The sequence below is a fragment of the Nomascus leucogenys genome, chromosome 10, assembly GCF_006542625.1.
Source record: "Nomascus leucogenys isolate Asia chromosome 10, Asia_NLE_v1, whole genome shotgun sequence".
Lineage (NCBI taxonomy): Eukaryota > Metazoa > Chordata > Mammalia > Primates > Hylobatidae > Nomascus > Nomascus leucogenys.
In genome coordinates, this window is record NC_044390.1 from 78,619,521 (window position 1) to 78,641,044 (window position 21,524).

At 41.4% G+C, this 21,524-nt stretch overlaps 1 protein-coding gene across 16 annotated transcripts in view; it reads right to left on the reverse strand.

Moving 5' to 3' along the window:
• Positions 1 to 21,524, reverse strand: part of ATXN2 (ataxin 2) — a 149,917-nt gene that overhangs the window by 31,888 nt on the left and 96,505 nt on the right. For 9 of the 16 annotated variants that reach the window (XM_030821405.1, XM_030821398.1, XM_030821403.1 and 6 more), the window contains 4 exons: positions 4,230 to 4,534; positions 2,515 to 2,578; positions 1,471 to 1,623; positions 1,024 to 1,090 (listed from right to left, as the gene is read on the reverse strand). In XM_030821405.1, the coding sequence (XP_030677265.1) occupies positions 1,024 to 1,090; positions 1,471 to 1,623; positions 2,515 to 2,578; positions 4,230 to 4,534 (589 nt within the window). The remainder of the gene's footprint in view (positions 1 to 1,023; positions 1,091 to 1,470; positions 1,624 to 2,514; positions 2,579 to 4,229; positions 4,535 to 21,524) is intronic. The other 7 variants (XM_030821399.1, XM_030821407.1, XM_030821404.1 and 4 more) reach the window with 1 other exon arrangement.

The following is a 21,524-nucleotide window of genomic DNA, read 5'->3' on the forward strand; positions in this document are numbered from 1 at the left end:
TAAATTAATCTAGCAAACCCTCTTCTTCAAATTTAAGTTCAGATTTCAGATTAAAAAGCTTTGGAATTACTTTTTTTTTTTTTTTTTGAGATAGGGTCTCACTATATTGCCCATGCTGCTCTCGAACTCATGGGTTCAAGTCATCCTCCAGCTGGGATATCAGGCATGGAACCACTGTGTCCAGCCAATTAGTCTGTTTTTTTGTTTTTAGTTTGTTTGTTTTGAGATGGAGTCTCACTCTGTTGCCCAGGCTGAAGTGCAGTGGCACCATCTTGGCTCACCGCAACCCCTACCTCCCGGGTTCAAGCAATTCTCCTGCCTCAGCCCCACCTAGTAGCTGGGATTACAGGCGGCAGGTGCCACCGAGTCCGGCTAATTTTTGTATTTTAGTAGAGATGGGGTTTCGCCATGTTGGCCAGGCTAGTCTCAAACTCCCGACCTCAGGTGATCCACCCACCTTGGCCACCCAAAGTGCTGGGATTACAGGCATGAGCCACCGTGCCCGGCCAGTATTTATGTTTGAGACAGGGTCTCACTCTGTCACCCAGGCTGGAGGGCAGTGGCATAATCACAGCTCACTGCAGCCTCTGCTTCCTGGGCTCAAGTGATCCTCTCGCCTCAGTCCCCCAAACAGCTGGGGCTACAGGCATATGCCACCATGCCCAGCTAATTTTTTTGAATTTTAGTAGAGACAATGTCTCTGTTGTCCAGGCTGAGCTCAAGCAATCCTCCTGCCTTGGCCTCCCAAAGTGCTAAAATTACAGGTGTGAGCCATCACACCCAGCCTCCAGTTACTCTTTTTGAAGAGGATACTATATAATCACAACTGATGAGCATTTTTCCTCCCCTGTTTTTCTTCATAAAATCCATGTGAATATCTGTGTAATGTTGTTCATCAAAAGCCAATGCATAGCCTCATCAAAAAGTCAGAGCTAAACTACAACTATTTATTCATTATAAACTTAGTTACTCAATTCATGCAGCATGCAAACTACAAGCAAACACAGGCAGGATTATTCTCACCTTTACCTGCTCTATATGTCTTGGCTTGATTCACTGGCATGGGCGTCATAGGTATTGGGTATAAAGGCTTGAGAGAATTAAAAAAAAAATTAACATTAGGCTCCTATGATAATAACAAGGTATTGTCACTCTTAGTTTTATACTGCTAGAGAGCTAGGCATGAGAAGGTTTCTGGATTCTCCATTAGTCATTAAAAAATTAGATCATACCCACAGCTAAAAGGAACAAACCCCAAACTACAGTAAATCTAAACCATCTTTTTCACAGAAAACATTCTCAGATTTAGGTCCTTATACTTAACAACACATTGAATGTCTGCATGCCTGTCTGTTTCAAACGCATATGCATAACCATCACACCTCAAGTCACTGAAAACCTAAAGAGTGTTTGGTTTGTCAGATACAAACAATTGGGGAGGCTAAGTGAACATCAAATTCTATGACTTACTTGCACGCCTGGGCTCACTGGGACTGGATACATCATATTTGGTGCAAAACAAACAGGCTGAGTATAAACTGGAGTTGGCTGTTGATGACCCACCATAGATGGGCTAGGTTGTGCTTGAGGCCGAGGTGAAGTTGGGGTAGTAGAAGGCTTTGGCTACAAAAACAACAATAAATTCAATTATTTCAAGGTAACAGATGAACTATTATTGCAATTTAAAGACTGATTTTCCCAATCTTTCTAATTTTACTTGCTTTAACTATGTCCCTTTTATTGAAAACAAAAACACAGCACATAAATTTTCACATTTCAATAAAAGAAAAAATGTTTCAGTGGGAACTTAAAACTTTGCCAATTAAAAAATATTAAAAACAGTGGCAGCGATTTTTAAGAAACTGACGCAAGTGTTTTTAAAAATTAAAAATAAATATATCTTCTTATGATCTCAGTAGAATAATAACAATAGTACAGTCATCTCTTGGTATCTGTGGGGGATTGGTTACAGTACCCTGTGAAGATACCAAAGTCTTGGAATGCTCAAGTCCCTTACATAAAATCGTGTAGTATTCGCATACAACCTATGCATATCCTCCTATATACTTTACATCATCTCTAGATTACTTATAATACCTAAAACAAGGTAAATGCTTTACTGTATTGTTTTGGAATAACGACAAGGAAACGTCTGCATGTGTTCAGTACAGATTATCCTAACTATATTTTTGATCCATGGTTGGTTGAATCCAATGATGCAAAACCCTCAGGTGCAGAGGACATATCTATAAACCTGACAGCCTAGCTAGCCAACCATCGTCAAATTCTGGGTCAGAGAAATTCAAAGATTTGCCCAAGATCACATCTAATTGATGACAAAACAAAGACCTTTTTTTAATGTCTAAAAAGTATTCATTAATGGCCATGTAAAAAAAAGAAGGTTGTTTTAGCACACTAAAATAAAATTCAGATGGCAGGTATGGAAGAAGGACTATTACTAATAATTTTTCTTTTTTTGGGACTAGATAACCTCAAAGAAAGTAATAAACCTACCTGAGAGAAGGAACGTGGGTTGAACTCCTTTGCATTGGGATTCAATGTTGATTTCCTAACTTGCCTAAAAAAAAAATAAAGGCCAGTGAAATCTACATGGACTTTATGTTGCTCTAAAATCTGGCATACCTGACAATTTAAAAAAAATTGCTCAATATAGATTTAAACTGTTCTCACTAGAAGATCACTAATCGTTTTTATTGAAACATGTACACTTATATTGCCCATTCCTTAATCCCTTAAAGAATACAGCTATAAAAGAACAATTTTTTAAAAATCTGAGTAATATACAACTGCTCCTCTCAAAGGCAATCAAAAAATACTTTTTTTTTTTCCTTCACACAGTCCCACTCTGTTGCTCAGGTTGGAGTGCAGCAGTGCAATCTTGGCTCACTGCAACCTCTGCCTCCCGAGTTTAAGCCATTCTCTTGCCTCAGCCTCCTGATTAGCTAGGATTATGGGAGACTGCCACCATGCCCAGCTAACTTTTTTTTAAATTTTTATTTTTAGTAAAGATGGGGTTTCACCATTTTGGCCAGGCTGACCTTAAGTGATTTGTCTGACTCAGCCTCCCAAAGTGCTGGGATTACAGGTATGAGCCACCACGCCCGGCCAATCAACAAACACTTGAGCTGAAAAGACAGTAGCTACTTATAAAATATCCTTAAAAGCAATTCTTAACATAACAGTATCCTTTTATTTATTTATTTATTTTTGAGACAGAGTCTCGCTCTGTCACCCAGGCTAGAGTGCAGTGGCATGATCTCGGCTCACTGCAGCCTCCACCTCCTGGGTTCAAGCAATTCTCCTGCCTCAGCCTCCCGAGTAGCTGGGATTACCAGCACCTACCCCCATGCCTGGCTAATTTTTGTATTTTTAGTAGAGACAGGGTTTCACCATGTTGGCCAGGCTGGTCTTCAACTCCTAACCTCAAGTAATCTACCTGCTTGGGCCTCCCACAGTGCTGGGATTATAAGCCACCAGTCAACATACCAATATTCTAGCATGCAGTAATTTTTATGTGAGAAGATATTTTACATGACATACCTGGAAAAAGTCATGGCTGTAAAAAAAATTTGCCTCAAATCAAGAATAAGCAGTCCCCAATTTATCAATAAGCTGCATTCCAAAACTTCAGCTTTAACTGGATTGTTTGGTCCCCAGAACACCTAAGTCAATGGTAGTTAAGTTCTGAGGTTAGCCCCTAAAAGTCCATTTAATTAATATACTGAATGTGCAGAATTAAGTCTATCTTAACAAATCTAAACATTAAACTAAAACACAGTTTCTGATGAAAAATATTTTGAATTCCAGGTAGAAGCACCGCATGCTTCTCTCCTTGACAGTGGCAGTTTTTCATCCTAGCAGCACAGTGAGGGTGACTAATGAGTGGAATCCAGTAAAGATAGGTCCCCCGAATTGATAATTTTTCAACTCCTGTTCATTTACAGAAAAACTTTTCTTAATTTATGCCTTGTTTTTCTAGCCCTGGGGTGCAAAAAAAAGGGAAGAACAGAAGAGTAGCACAGGGTGCAATAACCTCATTTACTTAAGATGTCATTTGTTTGGACTAGCTGTTTGTAAACTAAGGGCAATGTATAAAGTAGTCTAAAAGTCCAGATGGATTCTTCACAGTTGGAAGGACCTAAATGCCCTTAAAAAAAAAAAAAAAGTTAATTGAGTAACAGGATGGTCTAAGTTCCAGGTTTACTCACTCAGCTGCGTCTTTCTTCTCTTCCTTATCATCTTTCTCTTGTTTACATGCTGGGCTGGAAGTCTGAACCCCTTGGGAAGTGACCTCAGGTCCCCTCTTGTGCTCCGTGTTACTAAGTATTGAAGGGGAAATGCTGGGGCTATTCGGCTTGCTGCTGCCACTGGTACAGTTGCTGCTGCTATTTTCAATGAAAGAATCCTTAGCACTTGGTTCAATTTTGTCTTTGATCAAATCTCTTGATTTTTCTCCCTCTCTATTTTTGTTTAGTAGTTGATCCATAGATTCAGAAGTAGAACTTGGCTGTAACTAAATAAAGGAAATAATTATACTTAAATATCTTAAATAACTTTAGTAATCCATTTTTGCCATGGGCACAAGCAAAGTAATATTAACTATACACATGAAATGTTTTGAATAAGGCTTTTTTCATACTTTAAGAGTAATGCTTTTACTATAAACTAACAGTAACAGAATACCTATATAGCACAACCACAGTCACCAAAGCACTCGAATGTCCTAGCCTCTAAAGTTCAATATTTACTGAGTGCTTACCACATGTCAGAAATTGTGCCTGCTGGGTGAGAAAAATATGAAATAGTTTCTATCCTCCTATACTTGTCATCTAAATAAGATCAGACGCTTCACAATAAAATGAGTAAATACTAAGAGATTCTATAGAAAAAGCAACCTATAAAAAAGAAAGGTTTCTCAATGGAAGTGTCAGCTAGTCTAAGGTGTGAAAGAAGTTTAGGAAAGGTGTTGGAATGGAGAATAGTCTAAATAAAAGGAAGAGTATGTTTAAAAATCCAAAAAAAGGGAGAAGATGGCTCTATCACATAAAAGAATAGCACCAATGGGGTCCGGGCACGGTGGCTCACGCCTGTAATCCCAGCACTTTGGCAGGCCGAGGCAGGCGGATCACGAGGTCAGGAGATCGAGACCATCTTGGCTCACACGGCGAAACCCCATCTCTATTAAAAATACAAAAATTAGCCAGGTGTGGTGGCAGGTGCCTGTAGTCCCAGCTACTCGGGAGGCTGAGGTAGGAGAATGGTGTGAACTCGTGAGGTGGAGCTTGCAGTGAGCCGAGATCACGCCACTGCACTCCAGCCTGGGCGACAGAGTGAGACTCCATCTCAAAAAAAAAAAAAAAGATAGCACCAATGAGCTGGGCACAGTGGCTCATCACTGTAATTCCAGCACTTTGGGAGGCTGAGGCAGGCAGACTGCTTGAGCTCAGGAGTTCAAGACCAGCCTGGGCAACATAGTGATACCATGTCTCATTTAAAAAATAATAAAATAAAATAAAATAACAAAAATAAAGAAGTAAAGAAAAGCACCAATGGCTGGACCAAGGGTGAGACACACATGTACAAGTGAGTCAGAAAATGATAGACTCGTCAAAAGGAATATGACAATAAAGGAACTTAAAAGCTATATTCAGGGCTGCGTGCAGTGGCTAAGACCTATAATCCTAGCACTTTGGGAAGCCAAGGCGGGTGGATCACTCGAGGTCAGGAGTTTAAGACCAGCCTGGCCAACATGGTGAAACTCCGTCTCTACTAAAGATAAAAAAAAAATTAGCCAGGTGTAATGGCACACACGTGTAAATCCCAGCTACTTGGGAGGCTGACGTATGAGAATCGCTTGAACCCAAGGCAGAGGTTGCAGTGAGCCAAGATCACATCACTGCACTCCAGCCTGGGTGACAGAGCAAGACTCCATCTAAAAATAAAAAAAATTAAAAAAATTAAAAAGCTACATTTAGGACTTTGGCTTTTAATTCTCAGGGCAAATGGGAAGTCAATGAGGAATTTTAAGTAGGGTAGAGTACTGGGCAGATTTATAGTTCAGAAAGGTGAACACAGCAGCTTTGTGTGAAATGAACTGGAGGGAGGCTAATTAGGATGTGGAGGGACCATCACGAAGGCTGGACTAAGCGCTGGGCCTAGTAGGCTTGGAAGGTCCCAAGTAGATGAATTCAGAATGAGACCTGACTGTACATATTGGTCAGTTAGACATTCTAAACCCCTAAGTAAAAAAAGGAGACGGCAGGGGAGAGGAGACAGAGCATGGTGGCCAAACAGAACCTTCCAGTGATCATCTCCAACAAGGAGCACCAAATTGAACAACCATCCACACAAGAAAGCACCTTCATAAGAACCAGCAATTAGGTAAGCGATCACAGTACCTGGTTTTGACATCCTATCAAGGAAAAAGACACTGAAGAAGATAAGGAAGACAGTCTTGAACTGCTCCCCCAACACCCCTGACATTCCCCCACAATGCAGTGTGGGGTGGAGAAAGAATCTGTGTGCTCGGGGGAGAGAGAGAGAAATGACTGTGGGATTTTGTATTGAAACTCAGTGCTGCCCTGTCATAGTGGAAAGCAGCACAGGACAGAATTCAGCCAGCACCCACAGAGGGAGTATTTAGACCAGCCCTAGTCAGAGGGGAATTGTCCATCCCAGTGATTAGAATCTGAATTTCGGGCTGGGCGCTATGGTCTGTAATCCCAGCACTTCGGGAGGCCGAGGTGGACGGATCACCTGAGGTCGGGAGTTCGAGACCAGCCTGACCAACATGGAGAAACCTCATCTCTACTAAAAAACAAAAAAATTAGCTGGAGGTGGTAGCGCATGCCTGTAATCCCAGCTACTCGGGAGGCTGAGGCAGGAGAATTGTTTGAACCCGGCAGGCGGAGGTTGTGGTAAGCTGAGATCACGTCACAACACTCCAGCCTAGGGAATAAGAGTGAAACTCTGCCCAAAAAGACAAAGAATCTGAATTTTGGTAAGCCCCACCACCATGGGTAAAGTGCTCTGGGGTCCTAAATAAACTTGAAAGGCAGTCTAGACCAGAAGGACTGCAATTCCTGGACAAGTCATGGTACTGTGCTGGGCTCATAGCCAGTGACTTGGGGTACACGTGACCCAGTGAGACACCACCTAGGGTGGCCAAGGGAGTGCTTGTGCCAACCTTCCCCCAACTCCAGGTACCACAGCTCACAGCTCTGGGAGGAGAGGGAAGAGTAGGGAGGACTTTGTCTTGCAGTGTGGATACTAGTTCAGCCACAGTAAAATAAAGCACCAAGCATAGTTCTGAAGCCTCGATTCTAGGCCATAGCTCCCAGATGACATTTCTAGACATATTCTGGGCCAAAAGGGAACCCATTGCCTTGAAGGGAAATACCTAGTCCTGGTAGGATTCACCACCAGCTGACTAAAGAGCCCTTATGCCTTGAATAAAAAACAAGGCGCCATGTCATATTGTGCCAGCTTCAGATATGACCCAACACATTCCCAGCTGTGGTGTCCATAGGGAGACCCACCTGCTTGAGGTGAGAGAAGAGTAAAAAGGACTTTATCTTCCAAGTGGGTGGCAGCTCGGCCCCAGTACAATAAAGCAGATTCCTAAAGCTCCCGATCCCAGGCCCTGGCTCCTGAGCAGCATTTCTAGACGCACCCTGGGCCAGAAGGGAACATGCTGCACTGAAAGTAAAGACCCAGTCCTTGCAGAATTCTTCACCTACTGACTAAAGCACCCTTCGGCCTTGAATTAACATCAGTGGTGGCCAGAAAATAGCTGCCACAGGCCTTGGGTGAGACCAAGTACAGTTCCAGTGATGGTGGCCGTGGCAGTGCTTGTGTCACCCTTCCCTAAACTCTAGGCAGCTCAGCAAAAAGAGAGATTCCATTTGTTTGGAGAAATGTAAGAGGACAAGAGACTGCCTGGTAATACAGGGAATTCTCCCAGATCCTCCGTAAGACTACCAAGGTGATACCTCTACAGAGTCACAGCATTACTAGTCTTGGGGTGCCCTCTAATGCATGTATGGCTGCAGTGAGCGAAGACTTAGATGACAACACTTAATTCCCTTTGAATACTTGAAAAACCTTCTCAAGAAGAATGGGGGCTGGATGCAGTGGCTAACGCCTGTAATCCCAGCACTTTGGGAGGCCGAGGAAGGCAGATCACGAGGTTAGGAGTTCAAGACCAGCCTGACCAACATGGTGAAACCCCATCTCTACTAAAAATACAAAAATTAGCCAGGCGTGGTGGCACACGCCTGTAATCACAGCTACTCATGAGGCTGAGGCAGGAGAATCGCTTGAATCCGGGGAGACGGAGGTTGCGGTGAGCAAAGACTATGCCACTGCACTCCAGCCTGGGCGACAGTGAGACTCTGTCTCAAAAAAAGAAAAAAAAAAAAAAAAAGAATGGGTACCAACAAAACCAGACTACAAAGAATAGAATACCCAACTCTTCAATGCCCAGACACTGATGAACATCCACAAGCATCAAGGCCATCCAAGAAAACATGACCTCACTAAATGAACTAAAAATAAAGGACACCAGTGACCAATTCCCAAGTGATAAGAGATATGTGAACTTTCAGACAGAATTCAAACTGAATGCTTTGAGAAAGTTCAATGAAATCTAAGAAAATACAGAGAACAAATTCAGAATCCTATAAATTTAAAAAAGAGACTGCAATAATTATTAGTAAAAAAGAATCAAGCAGAAATCCCAAAGTGGAAAAATTCAATTGACAAACTGAAAAATGCATCAGAGTCTCTCAATAGCAGAAATGTATCAAGCAGCAGAAAACATTAGTGAGCTTGAATTCAGGCTATTTGAAAATAAACAACCAAGTCAGGCACGATGACTCACGCTTATAATCCTAGCACTTTAGGAGGCCAAGGCGGGCGGATCATCCTGAGGTCAGGAGCTCAAGACCAGCCTGGCAAACATGGCAAAACCCCGTCTTTACTAAAAACAAAAGGTAACTGGGCGTGGTGGCACATGCCTGTAATCCCAGCTACTTGGGAGGCCGAGGCAGGAGAACTGCTTGAACCTGGGAGTTGGAGGTTGCAGTGAGCCAAGATGGCACCACTGCACTCCAGGCTGGTAACAGCATGACTCTATCTCAAAAAAAAAAAAAGTTCTTCAATCTGAAAGAAAAAGATGTTTTTTGTTGTTGTTGTTGTTTTTTGTTTTGAGACGGAGTCTCGCTCTCTCACCCAGGCTGGAGTGCAGTGGCGCAATCTCAGCTCGCTGCAAGCTCCGCCTCCTGGGTTCACACCATTTCCTGCCTCAGCCTCTCTGAGTAGCTGGGACTACAGGTGCCCGCCACCACGCCCAGCTAATTTTTTTGTACTTTTAGTAGAGACGGGGTTTCACCGTGGTCTCGATCTCCTGACCTCGTGATCTGCCCGCCTCGGCCTCCCAAAGTGCTGGGTTTACAAGCGTGAGCCACCGTGCCTGGCCAGAAAAGGATGTTAACAAACAATAATAAATCACCTGAAGGTGCAAAAACTCACTGGTAACAAGTACACAGAAAAATACAGAATATTCTAACACTGTAATTGTGGTGTATGAACTACTACTCATATCTTGAGCAGGAAGAATAAAAGATGAACCTTTCAAAAATAAGAACCACAATTTTTTTTTTTTTTTTTTTTTTTTTTGTGAGACAGTCTCGCTCCGTTGCCCAGGCTGGATGGCAGTGGCGCGATCTCAGCTAACTGTAACCTCCGCCTCCCGGGTTCAAGCAAATCTCCTGCCTCAGCCTCCTGAGTAGCTAGGATTACAGGTGAGTGCCACCACGCCTGGCTAATTTTTGGATTTTTAGTAGACACAGGGTTTCACCACGTTGGTCAGGCTGGTCTCGAACTCCTAACCTTGTGATTCGCCCCCGCTTGGCCTTCCAAAGTGCTGGGATTAGGCGTGAGCCACTAGGCCAGGGTTTTGTTTTGTATTGTTTTTTAAGACAGTCTTACTCTGTCGCCCAGACTGGAGTGCAGCGGCCCACTCTCGGCTCACTGCAACCTCTGCCTCCTGGGTTCAAGTGATTCTCCTGTCAGCCTCCGAGTAGCTGGGATTACAAGCACCCACCACCATATCCTGCTAATTTTTCTATTTTTAGTAGAGAGGGGGTTTTGCCACATTGGCCAGGCTGGTCTCGAACTCCTGACCTTAGGTGATCCGCCCACCTCAGCCTCCCAAAGTGCTGGGATTACACACGTGAACCACTGCGTCTGGCCTATAACTACAGTTTTTTAAGACACAGTATAATAAAGATATAAAGATATAAATAAAAACAACAAAAGTTAAAAAGCGGGCAGATGAAGTTGAAGTGTAGAGTTTTTATTAGTTTTCTCTTTGCTTGCTTGTTTTTGCAATCAAAGTTTTAAGTTGTCACTGGTTTAAAATAATGGGTTATAAAATGTTACTTGCAACCCTCATGTGATCTTTTTTTTTTTTTTTTTTGAGACGGAGTCTCGCTCAGTCGCCCAGGCTGGGGTGCAGTGGCACAATCTTGACCCACTGCAACCTCTGCCTCCTGGATTCAAGCAATTCTCCTGCCTCAGCCTCCTGAGTAGCTGGGATTACAGGTGCGTGCCTCCACACCCAGCTAATTTTTGTATTTTTTGTAGAGACGGGGTTTCACCATGTTAGCCAGGCTGGTCTTGATCTCCTGACCTCTTGATCCACCCACCTCGGCCTCCCAAAGTGCTGGGATTACAGGTGTGAACCACCGCACCCGGCTGTCATGGTGATCTTAAATCAAAAACACTTACAACCGATACACAAAAAATATAAAGCAGGAAATTAAAACATACCACCAGAGAAAATCACTTTCAAAACAAGGAAGGGAGGGAGGGAAAAAAGGATCGAAGAGGAAGTAAAAAAGAAGAGGGAAGGGAGGGAGTAGGACTACAAAACCACCAGATAATAAGTAACAAAATGGTAGTAGTTAAGTCCTCACTAATCAGTAACAACACTGAATGTAAATCAACTAAACTCTCCAATCAAAAGATGTAGAGTGGCTAAATGGATTAAAAAAAAAGGCTGGGTGCGGTGGCTCACGCCTGTAATCCCAGGACTTTGGGAGGCCGAGGCAGGCAGATCACCTGAGGTTAGGGGTTCAAGAACAGCCTGGCGAACATAGTGAAACCCCATCTCTACTGAAAATACAAAAAAGTTAGCTGGGTGTGGTGGCAGGTGCCTGTAATCCCAGCTACTTGGGAGGCTGAGGCAGGAGAATCGCTTGAACTCGGGAGGCGGAGGTTGCAGTGATCTGAGATAGCGCCACTGCCCTCCAGCCTGGGCAACAACAGCAAAACTCTGTCTCAAAAAAAAAAAAAAAAAAAAAAAATCCAAAGATCCATTGCCTACAAGAAACACACTTTACCTATAAAATCACACACAGACTAAAACTGAAGAGTTGGAAAACGATATTCCATGCAAATAGAAACCAGAAAAGAGCAGGAGTAGCTATGCTTGGATAAAACAGATTTCAAGACAAAGTCTATAAAAAGAGACAAATGATGATAAAGGGATCAATTCGGCAAGAGGTTATAACAAGTATAAATATAAATGCAACCAATACTGGAGCATCCAGATATATAAAGCAAACATTATTAGAGCAAAAAAGAGAAACAGACCTCAGTAACAGTCAGAAACTTCAACACCCCACTCTCAGCAATGGACAGATTATTCAGAAAGAAAATCAACAAAGAAACATCAGACCTAATTTGCTCTATAGACCAAATAGGCCCAATACATATTTACAGAACATTGTGTCCAACAGCTATAGAATACACATTCTTCTCCTCAACATATGGATCATTCTCAAAGATAGACCATATGTTAAGCCACAAAACAAGTCTAAAGATTTGACCTGGCACAGCGGCTCATGTCTGTAATCCCAGCACCTTGAGAGGCCGAAATAGGTGGATTGCTTGAGCTCAGGAGTTCGAAAAAACCCTGGGACACATCGCAAAGCCCCATCTCTACAAAAAAAAAAAAAAAAAAAAAATCCAAAAATATCAGCCATATGTGGTGGCATGTGCCTGTAGTCCCAGCTACTTGGAAGGCTAAGGTGGGAGGATTGCTTGAGCCAGGAAGGCGGAGGTTGCAGGTGAGCCAAGATCATCACATGTACTCCAGCCTGGGTAATAGAGTGAGACTCTGTTACAAACAAACAAATAAAAAAAAATTCAAAAAAGTTGAAATCATATCAACTATCTTCTCTGATCACAATAAAATAACACTAGAGGCCGGGCATGGTGGCTCATGCCTGTAATTCCAGCACTTTAGGAGGCCAAGGTGGGTGGATCATCTGAGGTCAGGAGTTCGAGATCAGCCTGACCAACATGGTGAAACCCGCTCTCTACTAAAAATACAAAAAAAAAATTAGCCAGGAGTGGTGGTACACGCCTGTAATCCCAGCTACTCAGGAGGCTGAGGCAGGAGAATCACTTGAACTCGGGAGGCAGAAGTTGCAGTAAGCCGAGATCACGCCACTACACTCCAGCCTGGGCGACAAAGCGAGACTCCATCTCAAAAAAACAAAAATAAAAATAAGATAAAATAACACTAGATAACAAGAGGAACTTTGAAAGCATACAAATACATGAAAATTAAACAATATGGTCCTGAATGACCAGTGGGTCCATGAAGAAATTAAGAAGAAAACTGGAAAATTCCTTGAAACAAATGAAAATGGAAACACAGCTTATCAAAACCTATAGGATACAGTAAAAACAACAATAAGAGGAATGTTTATAGCAGTAAGTGCCTACATCAAAAAAGCAGAAAAACTTAATCTACCAATACATCCTAAAGAACTAGAAAAGCAAGGACAAAATCTAAAATCAGTGGAAGAAATAAAAAAAGATTAAAGCAGAAACAAATTAAATTGAAATGAAGAAAATACAAAAGATCAATAAAACAATAAATTGTTTTGAAGAGAGAAACAAAACTGACAAACTTTTAGCCAGACTCAGATAAAAAAGAGAAAACTCAAATAATAAAATGAGAGATGAAAAAGGAGACATTATAACTGTTACCACCGAAATTCAAAGGATCATTAGAGACTACTATGAGCATCTATATGCCAATACATTGGAAAACCTTGAAGAAATGGATAAATTCCTAGACACATACAACCTACCAAGATTGAACCACAAAGAAACCCAAAACCCGAATAGACCAATAACAAGTAACAAATAATAATAATAAATAACAAGTAATGAATAGACCAATAACAAGTAACAAAGACAAGAAATAGTCTCCCAGCAAAGAAAAGCCATGGACCTGATGGCTTCACTGCTGAATTCTACTAAACCGTTAAAGAAGAACTAATACCAATCCTACTCAAACTATTCCAACACAATGCAGGAAGAGGGAATACTTCTAAACTCATTCTACGAGGCCGCTATTACCCTATACAAAACCAAAGGACACAACAAAAAAAGAAAACTAGAAGCCAGTGTCTCTGAAGAACATTATGCAAAAATCCTCAATATAATACTAGCAAACCGAATTCAGTAACACATTAAAAAGATCATTCATCATGACTAAGTGGGATTCATCCCAGGGATGCAAGGATGGTTCAACATATGCAAATCAATAAACTTGGTACATCTTAACAGAATAAAAGACAAAGACCCAAATATATATATATATTTATTATTTATATCATGTATGATATAAATATAAATATATATCACATGATATAAATATATCATTTACATCACATAAAATGCAACATCCCCTTATGATTAAAACCCTTGGCCGGGTGTGGTGGCTCACGCCTGTAATCCGAGCACTTTGGGAGGCTGAGACGGGCAGATCACGAGTCAGGAGATCGAGACCATCCTGGCTAACATGGTGAAACCCCATCTCTACTAAAAATACAAAAAATTAGCCAGGTGTGTTGGCGGACACCTGTAGTCCCAGCTACTCGGGAGGCTGAGGCAGGAGAACGGCATGAACCTAGGAGGCGGAGCTTGCAGTGAGCCAACATTGCGCCACTGCACTCCAGCCTGGGTGACAGAGGGAGACTCCGTCTCAAAAAACAAAAACAAACAAAAAAACAGAAACAAAAAACCCAAAGAACTGGGTATAGAAGGAATATACCTCAACAAAATAAAAGCCATATATGACAGACCCATAACTAGTACCATACTGAACAGGGAAAAACTGAAAGGCTTTCCTCTAAGATCTGGAACAAGACAAGGATGCCCACTTTCACCATTGTTATTCAACATAATACTGGGAAGTCCTAACTGGAGCAATCAGACAAGAGAAAGAAATAAAAAGCATCCACATTGGAATGGAAGAAGTCAAATTATCCTTGTTTGCAGATAATATGATATTACATTTGGAAAAACCTAGACTCCGAAAATAAAAACCTATTAGAACTGACAAACAAATTCAGTAAAATTGCAGGATACAAAAAATCAACATACAAAAATCAGGAGCATTTTTATATTTAACAGCAAACAATCTGAAAAAATTTTTAAAAGCAATCCCATTTACAATAGCTACAAATATAATAAAATACTTAGGAATAAACTTAACCAAATGAGTAAAAGATTTCTATAATGACAACTTTAAAACACTGAAATTGATGATAGAGAAAAAACATGAAAGATTACATGTTTATGGATTAGAAGAATATTGCTAAAATGTTCATAATACTCAAAGCAATCTAGAGATTCAGTGCAATCCCTATCAAAATACCAAAGACATTCCTCACAGAAGTAGAAAAAAATAATTCTAAAATTTGTAGGGAACCACAAAAGGCCCAAAAGAGCAAAAGCCATACTGAGCAAAATGAACAAAACAGGAGGAATCATTATCTGACTTCAAATTATTGTAACCAAAATGGCATGGTACTGGCATAAAAAAAGATACATAGATCAATGGAACAGAACAGAGAACTCAGAAATGAATCCATACGTCTAAGTGAACTCGTTTTCCACAAAGACGCCATGAACATACACTGGGGAAAGGACAGTCTCTTCAATAAATGGTGCTCGGAAAACTGGATATCCACATGCAGAAGAATGAAACCAGACCCCTGTGTCCCACCATATTAAAAAAAAATCAAATCAAAATGGATTAAAGATTTAAATCTAAGACCTCAAACTATGAAACTACTAAAAGACAACATTAAACTCCCAGGGACATTGCTCTGGGCAAAGATTTCTTGAATAATACCCAAAAGTACAGGCAACCAAAGCAAAGACGGACAAATGGGATCACATCAAGTTAAAAAGCTTCTGCACAGCAAAGGAAACCATCAACAAAGTCAAGAGACAGCCCACAGAAAGGGAGAAAATATTTGCAAACTATTCATCTGACAAGGGATCAATAACCAGAATATAAAAGGCGCTCAGGCAACTCGATAGGGAAAATTTTAATAACTCAATTAAAAATGGGCAAAAGATCCGAATAGACATTTCTCAAAAGAAGCCATACAAGCTGGGCGCAGCGGCTCACGCCTGTAATCCCAGCACTTTGGGAGGCTGAGGCAGGTAAATCACCTGAGGTTAGGAGTTTGAGACCAGCCTGGCCAACAAGGAGAAATCCCATCTCTACTAAAAATACAAAAATGAGGCAGGCATGGTGGCAGGAGACAGGAGAATTGCTTGAACCCGGGAGGTGGAGGGCACAGTGAGCCAAGATCACACCATTGCGCTCCAGCCTGGGCAACAAAGGGCAACAAAGTGAGACTCTGTCTCAAAAACAAAACAAAACAAAAAAAAAAAGGAAGACATACAAGGCCAGGTGCAGTGGCTCACACCTATAATTTCAGCATTTTGGGAGGCCAAGGTGGGAGGACTGCTTGAGCCCAGGAGTTCGAGACCAGCCGGCCAAATAGCAAGACCTGATCATTATTTATGAATGGCAAACGGGTATATGAAAGGTATTCAATACTACTGATCACCAGAAAAATGGAAATTAAAACTACAACAAGATATCGTCTCACCCCAGTTAAAATGGCTTTTATCCAAAAGACAGGCAATAATAAATGCTGGTCAGGATGTGGATGAAGGGGAACCTCCACACACTGTTGGTGGACATGTAAATTGGTACAACCACTATGGAGAACAGTATGGAAATTCCTCAAAAAACTAAAAATAAAGCTACCATATGATCCAGCAATTGCACTGCTAGGTATATACTCAGAAAGGAAATCAGTTTATTGAAGGAATATCTGCACTACCATGTTTACTACAGCACTATATACACAACAGCCAAGATTTGGAATCAACCTACGTGTCCACTGACAGACAAATGGAGAAAGAAAATGTGGTATATATACACAACAGATTACCATTCAGCCATAAAAAAGAATGAGATCCTGTCATTTGCAACAATGTAGATGGCACTGGAGAACATTATGTTAAGTAAAATAAGCCAGGGACAGAAAGATAAACTTTGCATATTCTTACTCATTTGTGGGCACTAAAAATTAAAACAATTGAACACATGGAGATAGTAGAATGACCTCAGCTGATCCATCCACCTCAGCCTCCCAAAGTGCTGGGATTACTAGAAGTTGGGAACGGTAATGGGGAGAAGGAGGGAAATGAGGTGATTAGTGGGTACAAAGAAAATTTAGAAAGAATGAGCAAGAACTCTGCAGGACTGGAGGTAGAAATGAAAAAGATATTAAAATGATTTAAAATAATTTTAAAGGCCGGGCGCAGTGGCTCATGCCTGCAACCCCAGCACTTTGGGAGGCTGTGGCAGCCGGATCACAAGGTCAAGAGATCAAGACCATCCCAGCCAACATAGTGAAACCATGTCTCTACTAAAAATACAAAAATTAGCTGGGCGTGGTGACACGTGCCTATAGTCCCAGCTACTCAGGAGGCTGAGGCAGGAGAATCACTTGAACCCTGGAGGCGGAGGTTGCAGTGAGCTGAGACTGCGCCACTGCACTCTAGCCTGGCGACGGAGTGAGACTCCGTCTAAAAATAAATAAATAAATAAAATAATTTTAAAATTTAAAAAGTTAAATAAAGAATGAATAAGATCTAGTATTTGAAAACAAAGCAGGGTGACTACAGTCAGCATTAATTTGTTGTACTTTTTAGAATAACTGAGGGAGTACAACTGCAATGTTCATTACACAAAGAAATGATGAATGATGATGGTGATGGATACCCCATTTACCCTAATGTGATTATTAACACATTATATGCCTTTATCAAAATATCTCACAGACTCCATGAATAATACTTCTACTATGTACCCATAAAAAAATAAAAACCTTTAAAGTACACTGCAAAACCAAGGACCATCAAAAAGAACAGAAGACAAAGATATTAGTGAAACAAGTGATGAGGTTTTTAAGTTTGCAGACCAGAAAAAATAAATGCTACCACTGGCTGAAGATGATTTAAGATGGCATCCTCTACAAAAGAAAGAAAACAGGAATGGCTGAAGAAAAGGGGGAGCAAGTACAAGCAACAAAAACAGAACCTAAGCCACAGGTTAGGACAAAGGACCTAAGCCACAGCCCCAGGTGGTGAGAAACAAGCTAAAGAGAAACCTACACAGCCAAAAAGGTTGCCTTAAAATTAGAGAGCCAAGATACCTCTTCGGCCTCAGTACAGGCAAACCAATTTCAATGGTTTCATTACAAAGGCTCTTGGTGTCATGGCAAACAGCATTATGCAACTCTGGCACATCTCAAGCTTTACTGCATTACCAATATAGCTAAAGAGTCAAGTGGCTGAGGGCAAATGTTGACAGGATATTTATGTGGGCACACTGGCAATTTAAGTCACGATGTAAGAACTTACTGCTTAAACTTTCATTTGCTCACAAAAATCTTTAGTAGAGGCTATCCACATAACAGACCAACTATATATATTGCCGAGGACTTCGGAGTTTAATTATCATAAGGGTCCTTGAGTGAAGGCAAAAATTAGACTTTTGGTGTTGCTTTTTCTTACAATGTCAAACACATCTGCAGTTCTTACTATGAGTTGGATTTTTTTTTTTTCCAGACAGGGTCTGACTCCATTGCCCAGACTGGAGTGCAGTGGTGCAAGCTCACCTCACTGCAACGTCCATCTCCCAGGCTCAAGTGATTCTCCCACCTCAGCCTCCCGAGTAGCTGGTACTATTGGCATGTGCCACCACACCTGGCTAATGTGTGTACTTTTTTGTAGAAACAGGGTTTTACCATGTTACCCAGGTTGGTTTTTAATGCCTGAGCTCAAGCTATCCACCTGTCTCAGCCTCCCAAAGTGCTAAGATTCAGGCATGAGCCACTGCACCTGTCCAGACACTGTTCTTAACTATTTATAGACTTATTCATTTAGTCTTCACAACGGCCCTATTTGATGTAGATACTATTATTGCCATCTTACAAATAGTAAGTCCACTACTTGGTATCTGAATATAGCACTCTGCTATATTGGAATATATTGTTATAATGCTACATTGCCATACATGGAATATAGCACTCTGCTGTATTTCCTCTGTGCGCTATACTAAATCTAATGAAAAACTGAAGTTCTTTTTTTTGGAGACAGAGTTTCGCTCTTATTGCCCAGGCTGGAGTGCAGTGGCACGATCTTAACCCATGGCAACCTCCGCCTCTCAGGTTCAAGCATTTCTCCTGCCTCAGCCTTGCGAGTAGCTGGGATTACAGGCGCCTGCCACCATGCCTGGCTAATTTTTTGTATTTTTAGTAGAGATGGGGTTTCATCATGTCGGCCAGGCTGGGTTCGAACTCCTGACCTCAGCTGATCCATCCACCTCAGCCTCCCAAAGTGCTGGGATTACACGAGTGAGCCATCATGCCCAGCAGAAAACTGAAATTCTCATGTGACTCAGAGAATGTACAATGGTGTACAATACTGGGTCATCTATATTTTGCTAGTAAGAATGAACATGTATTGAATACATACCATGTGCTAGGCACTATGCTAAACACTTTATAGGCAATATCTCATTGAGCTCTCACAGAAACACTATGAAGCAGGTTCTAAAACTAACCCATTTTGGCTTGGGGGAAGTAGATAGCATGCCACAATGTTACGCACATGATGTATAGAGGCCAACATTCAAACTTAGGTCCATTTACCTCTAAAACCCACACTATTAACCCCAAACAGATCAAATTACTAGCAATTCTTACACAAATAAAGCTATCAGCACTCTGCATATGGCTCAAAAGGGAAGGAACAACACACAAGGTATTCCTATTTCTGCCTAAATGAAGGACTACAGATATTTGTGAACAAATGCAGTTTGGGGCTATGAGCATGTCATGAAGTTAGCTCTAATGAATCACTGACTGACAATGCGGCATGCACTATGCATTAGTTACTATTCAAAGCACTGCTAGAAGCTTAAACACCAGATGGCCAGGCCTGTTATTTACTAGCCATGTGAGTTTGGGCAAATTACTTAACTTCTCTTTGCCCAAGCTGCCTAATATACATAGTGCAGATACAAACAGAACTTGCTTGACAGAGACATTGGACAAGATTTAACATACAAGCATGAAAAACAGCGTCTGGTACACAGAAAATACGCAATAAAACATAAGAGAATAACATTATATTATCTGAAGAGAACAATTAGAAAGTTCACTCTTTTATTTTTTTTTAATTAAAATTTAAGTTCTGGGATACATATTTTTTTTTTCCACTCTTTTTTCTTTGAGACAGATTCTCGCTCTGTTGCCCACTGATGCAATCTTGGATCACTGCAACCTCCACCTCCCGGATTCAAGTGATTCTCCTGCCTCAGTCTCCTGAGTAGTTGGGATTACAGACATGTGCCACCATGCCCGGCTAATTTTTTTATTTTTAATAGAGATAGTGTTTCGCCATGTTATCCAGGCTGGTCTCAAACTCCTGACCTCAAGTGATCCACCCGCCTCGGCCTCCCAAAATGTTGGGATTATAGGTATCAGCCACTGTGCCCGGCCCACTCTCATTTTTTAAAAACCATTTCTTTTCTTCCTGGTATGCCCCTATGGATCAAGGAGTTATTAGTAAGAGGCTAAATAATACATTTGGTTATTCAGGCACCTAAAAGTAGTAAGACTAAAATTCCTAAAGAGATAGACTTTTTATGTTGCTCCTTCTTGGAATTTAAATCAAGCATTAATGAAGGTTTACAGAAAGTTGTGATGATAGCTAAAATGGTTTCTGCTAACTGAAAAAGTATAGCCTTTTAAAATACAGTAACTCTAATCAAGACAGTATGGTACTGCTATAAGGATAAGACATAGAGATTCAGTGGAGGACAATTCAGAGTCCAGTAATAAACTTTCACATTTGTAGTCAACAGACTTCCAACAAGCATGTGAAGATAATTCAATGGAGGAAAGAATAGTCTTTTTTTTGAGATGCAGTCTCACTCTGTCGCCCAGGCTGGAGTGCATGATCTCAGCTCACTGCAACCTCTACCTCCTGGGTTCAAGCGAATCTCCTGCCTCAGCCACTAGAGTAGTGGGACTACAGGTGTGCGCCACCACACCCAGGTAATTTTTGTATTTTTAGTAGAGATGCGGTTTCACCATGTTGGTCAGACTGGTTTCGAACTCCTGACCTCATGTGATCTGCCTGCTTGGGACTCCCAAAGTGCTGGGATTACAGGCATTGAGAGCCACCGTGCCTGGCCAAAAATAGTCTTTTTAACAGATGGTGCTGGGACAACTAATATCTACATACAGAAGAATGAATCTGAACTTACAGAGTAAAAATGGTTATAAGTGTATCGTTATGTGTCAATTAGAAATAAAAAATTAATATAAAGAATGAATTTGAACCCCACCTTATACTATATTAAGTAACTGCTCAAAATGGGCTGAGCACGAAGTCATTCTCCTATGATCTTTTTTAAAAAATTTTTTAATAACAATTTGTTTCACTTAAAAAAAATCAAATGTTATTCTCATAATATTGTTACAGGAAAGGGGTCCCAATCCAGACCCCAAGAGAGGACTCTTGGATCTTGCACAAGAAAGAATTCAGGGCGAGTCCGCAGTGGAAAGTGAAAGCAATTTTTCACTTTGGGAGGCTGAGGTGGGCGGGTCACTTGAGTCCAAGTGTTTGAGACCAGCCTGGGCAACATGGCGAAATTCTGTCTCTACAAAAAAATACAAAAGTTATTAAGAGCGAGGTGTGGTGGTGCACACCTGTAGTACCAGCTACTCGCTTGAGCCCAGGAGGCTGAGGCTGCTGTGAGCCAAGACTGCACCACTGCCCTCCAGCCTAAGCAAAAGAGCGAGACTCTGTGTCAAAAGAAAAAAAAAGTTGCTCCAAATAGATCACACCTCTAAATGTAATTCTTAAAAAAACCCAGAAGATGGCCGGGGGCGGTGGCTCACGCTTGTAATCCCAGCACTTTGGGAGGCTGAAGCGGGCGAATCACGAGGTCAGGAGATCGAGACCACGGTGAAACTCCGTCTCTACTAAAAAAATACAAAAAATTAGCCGGGCGTGGTGGCGGGCGCGTGTAG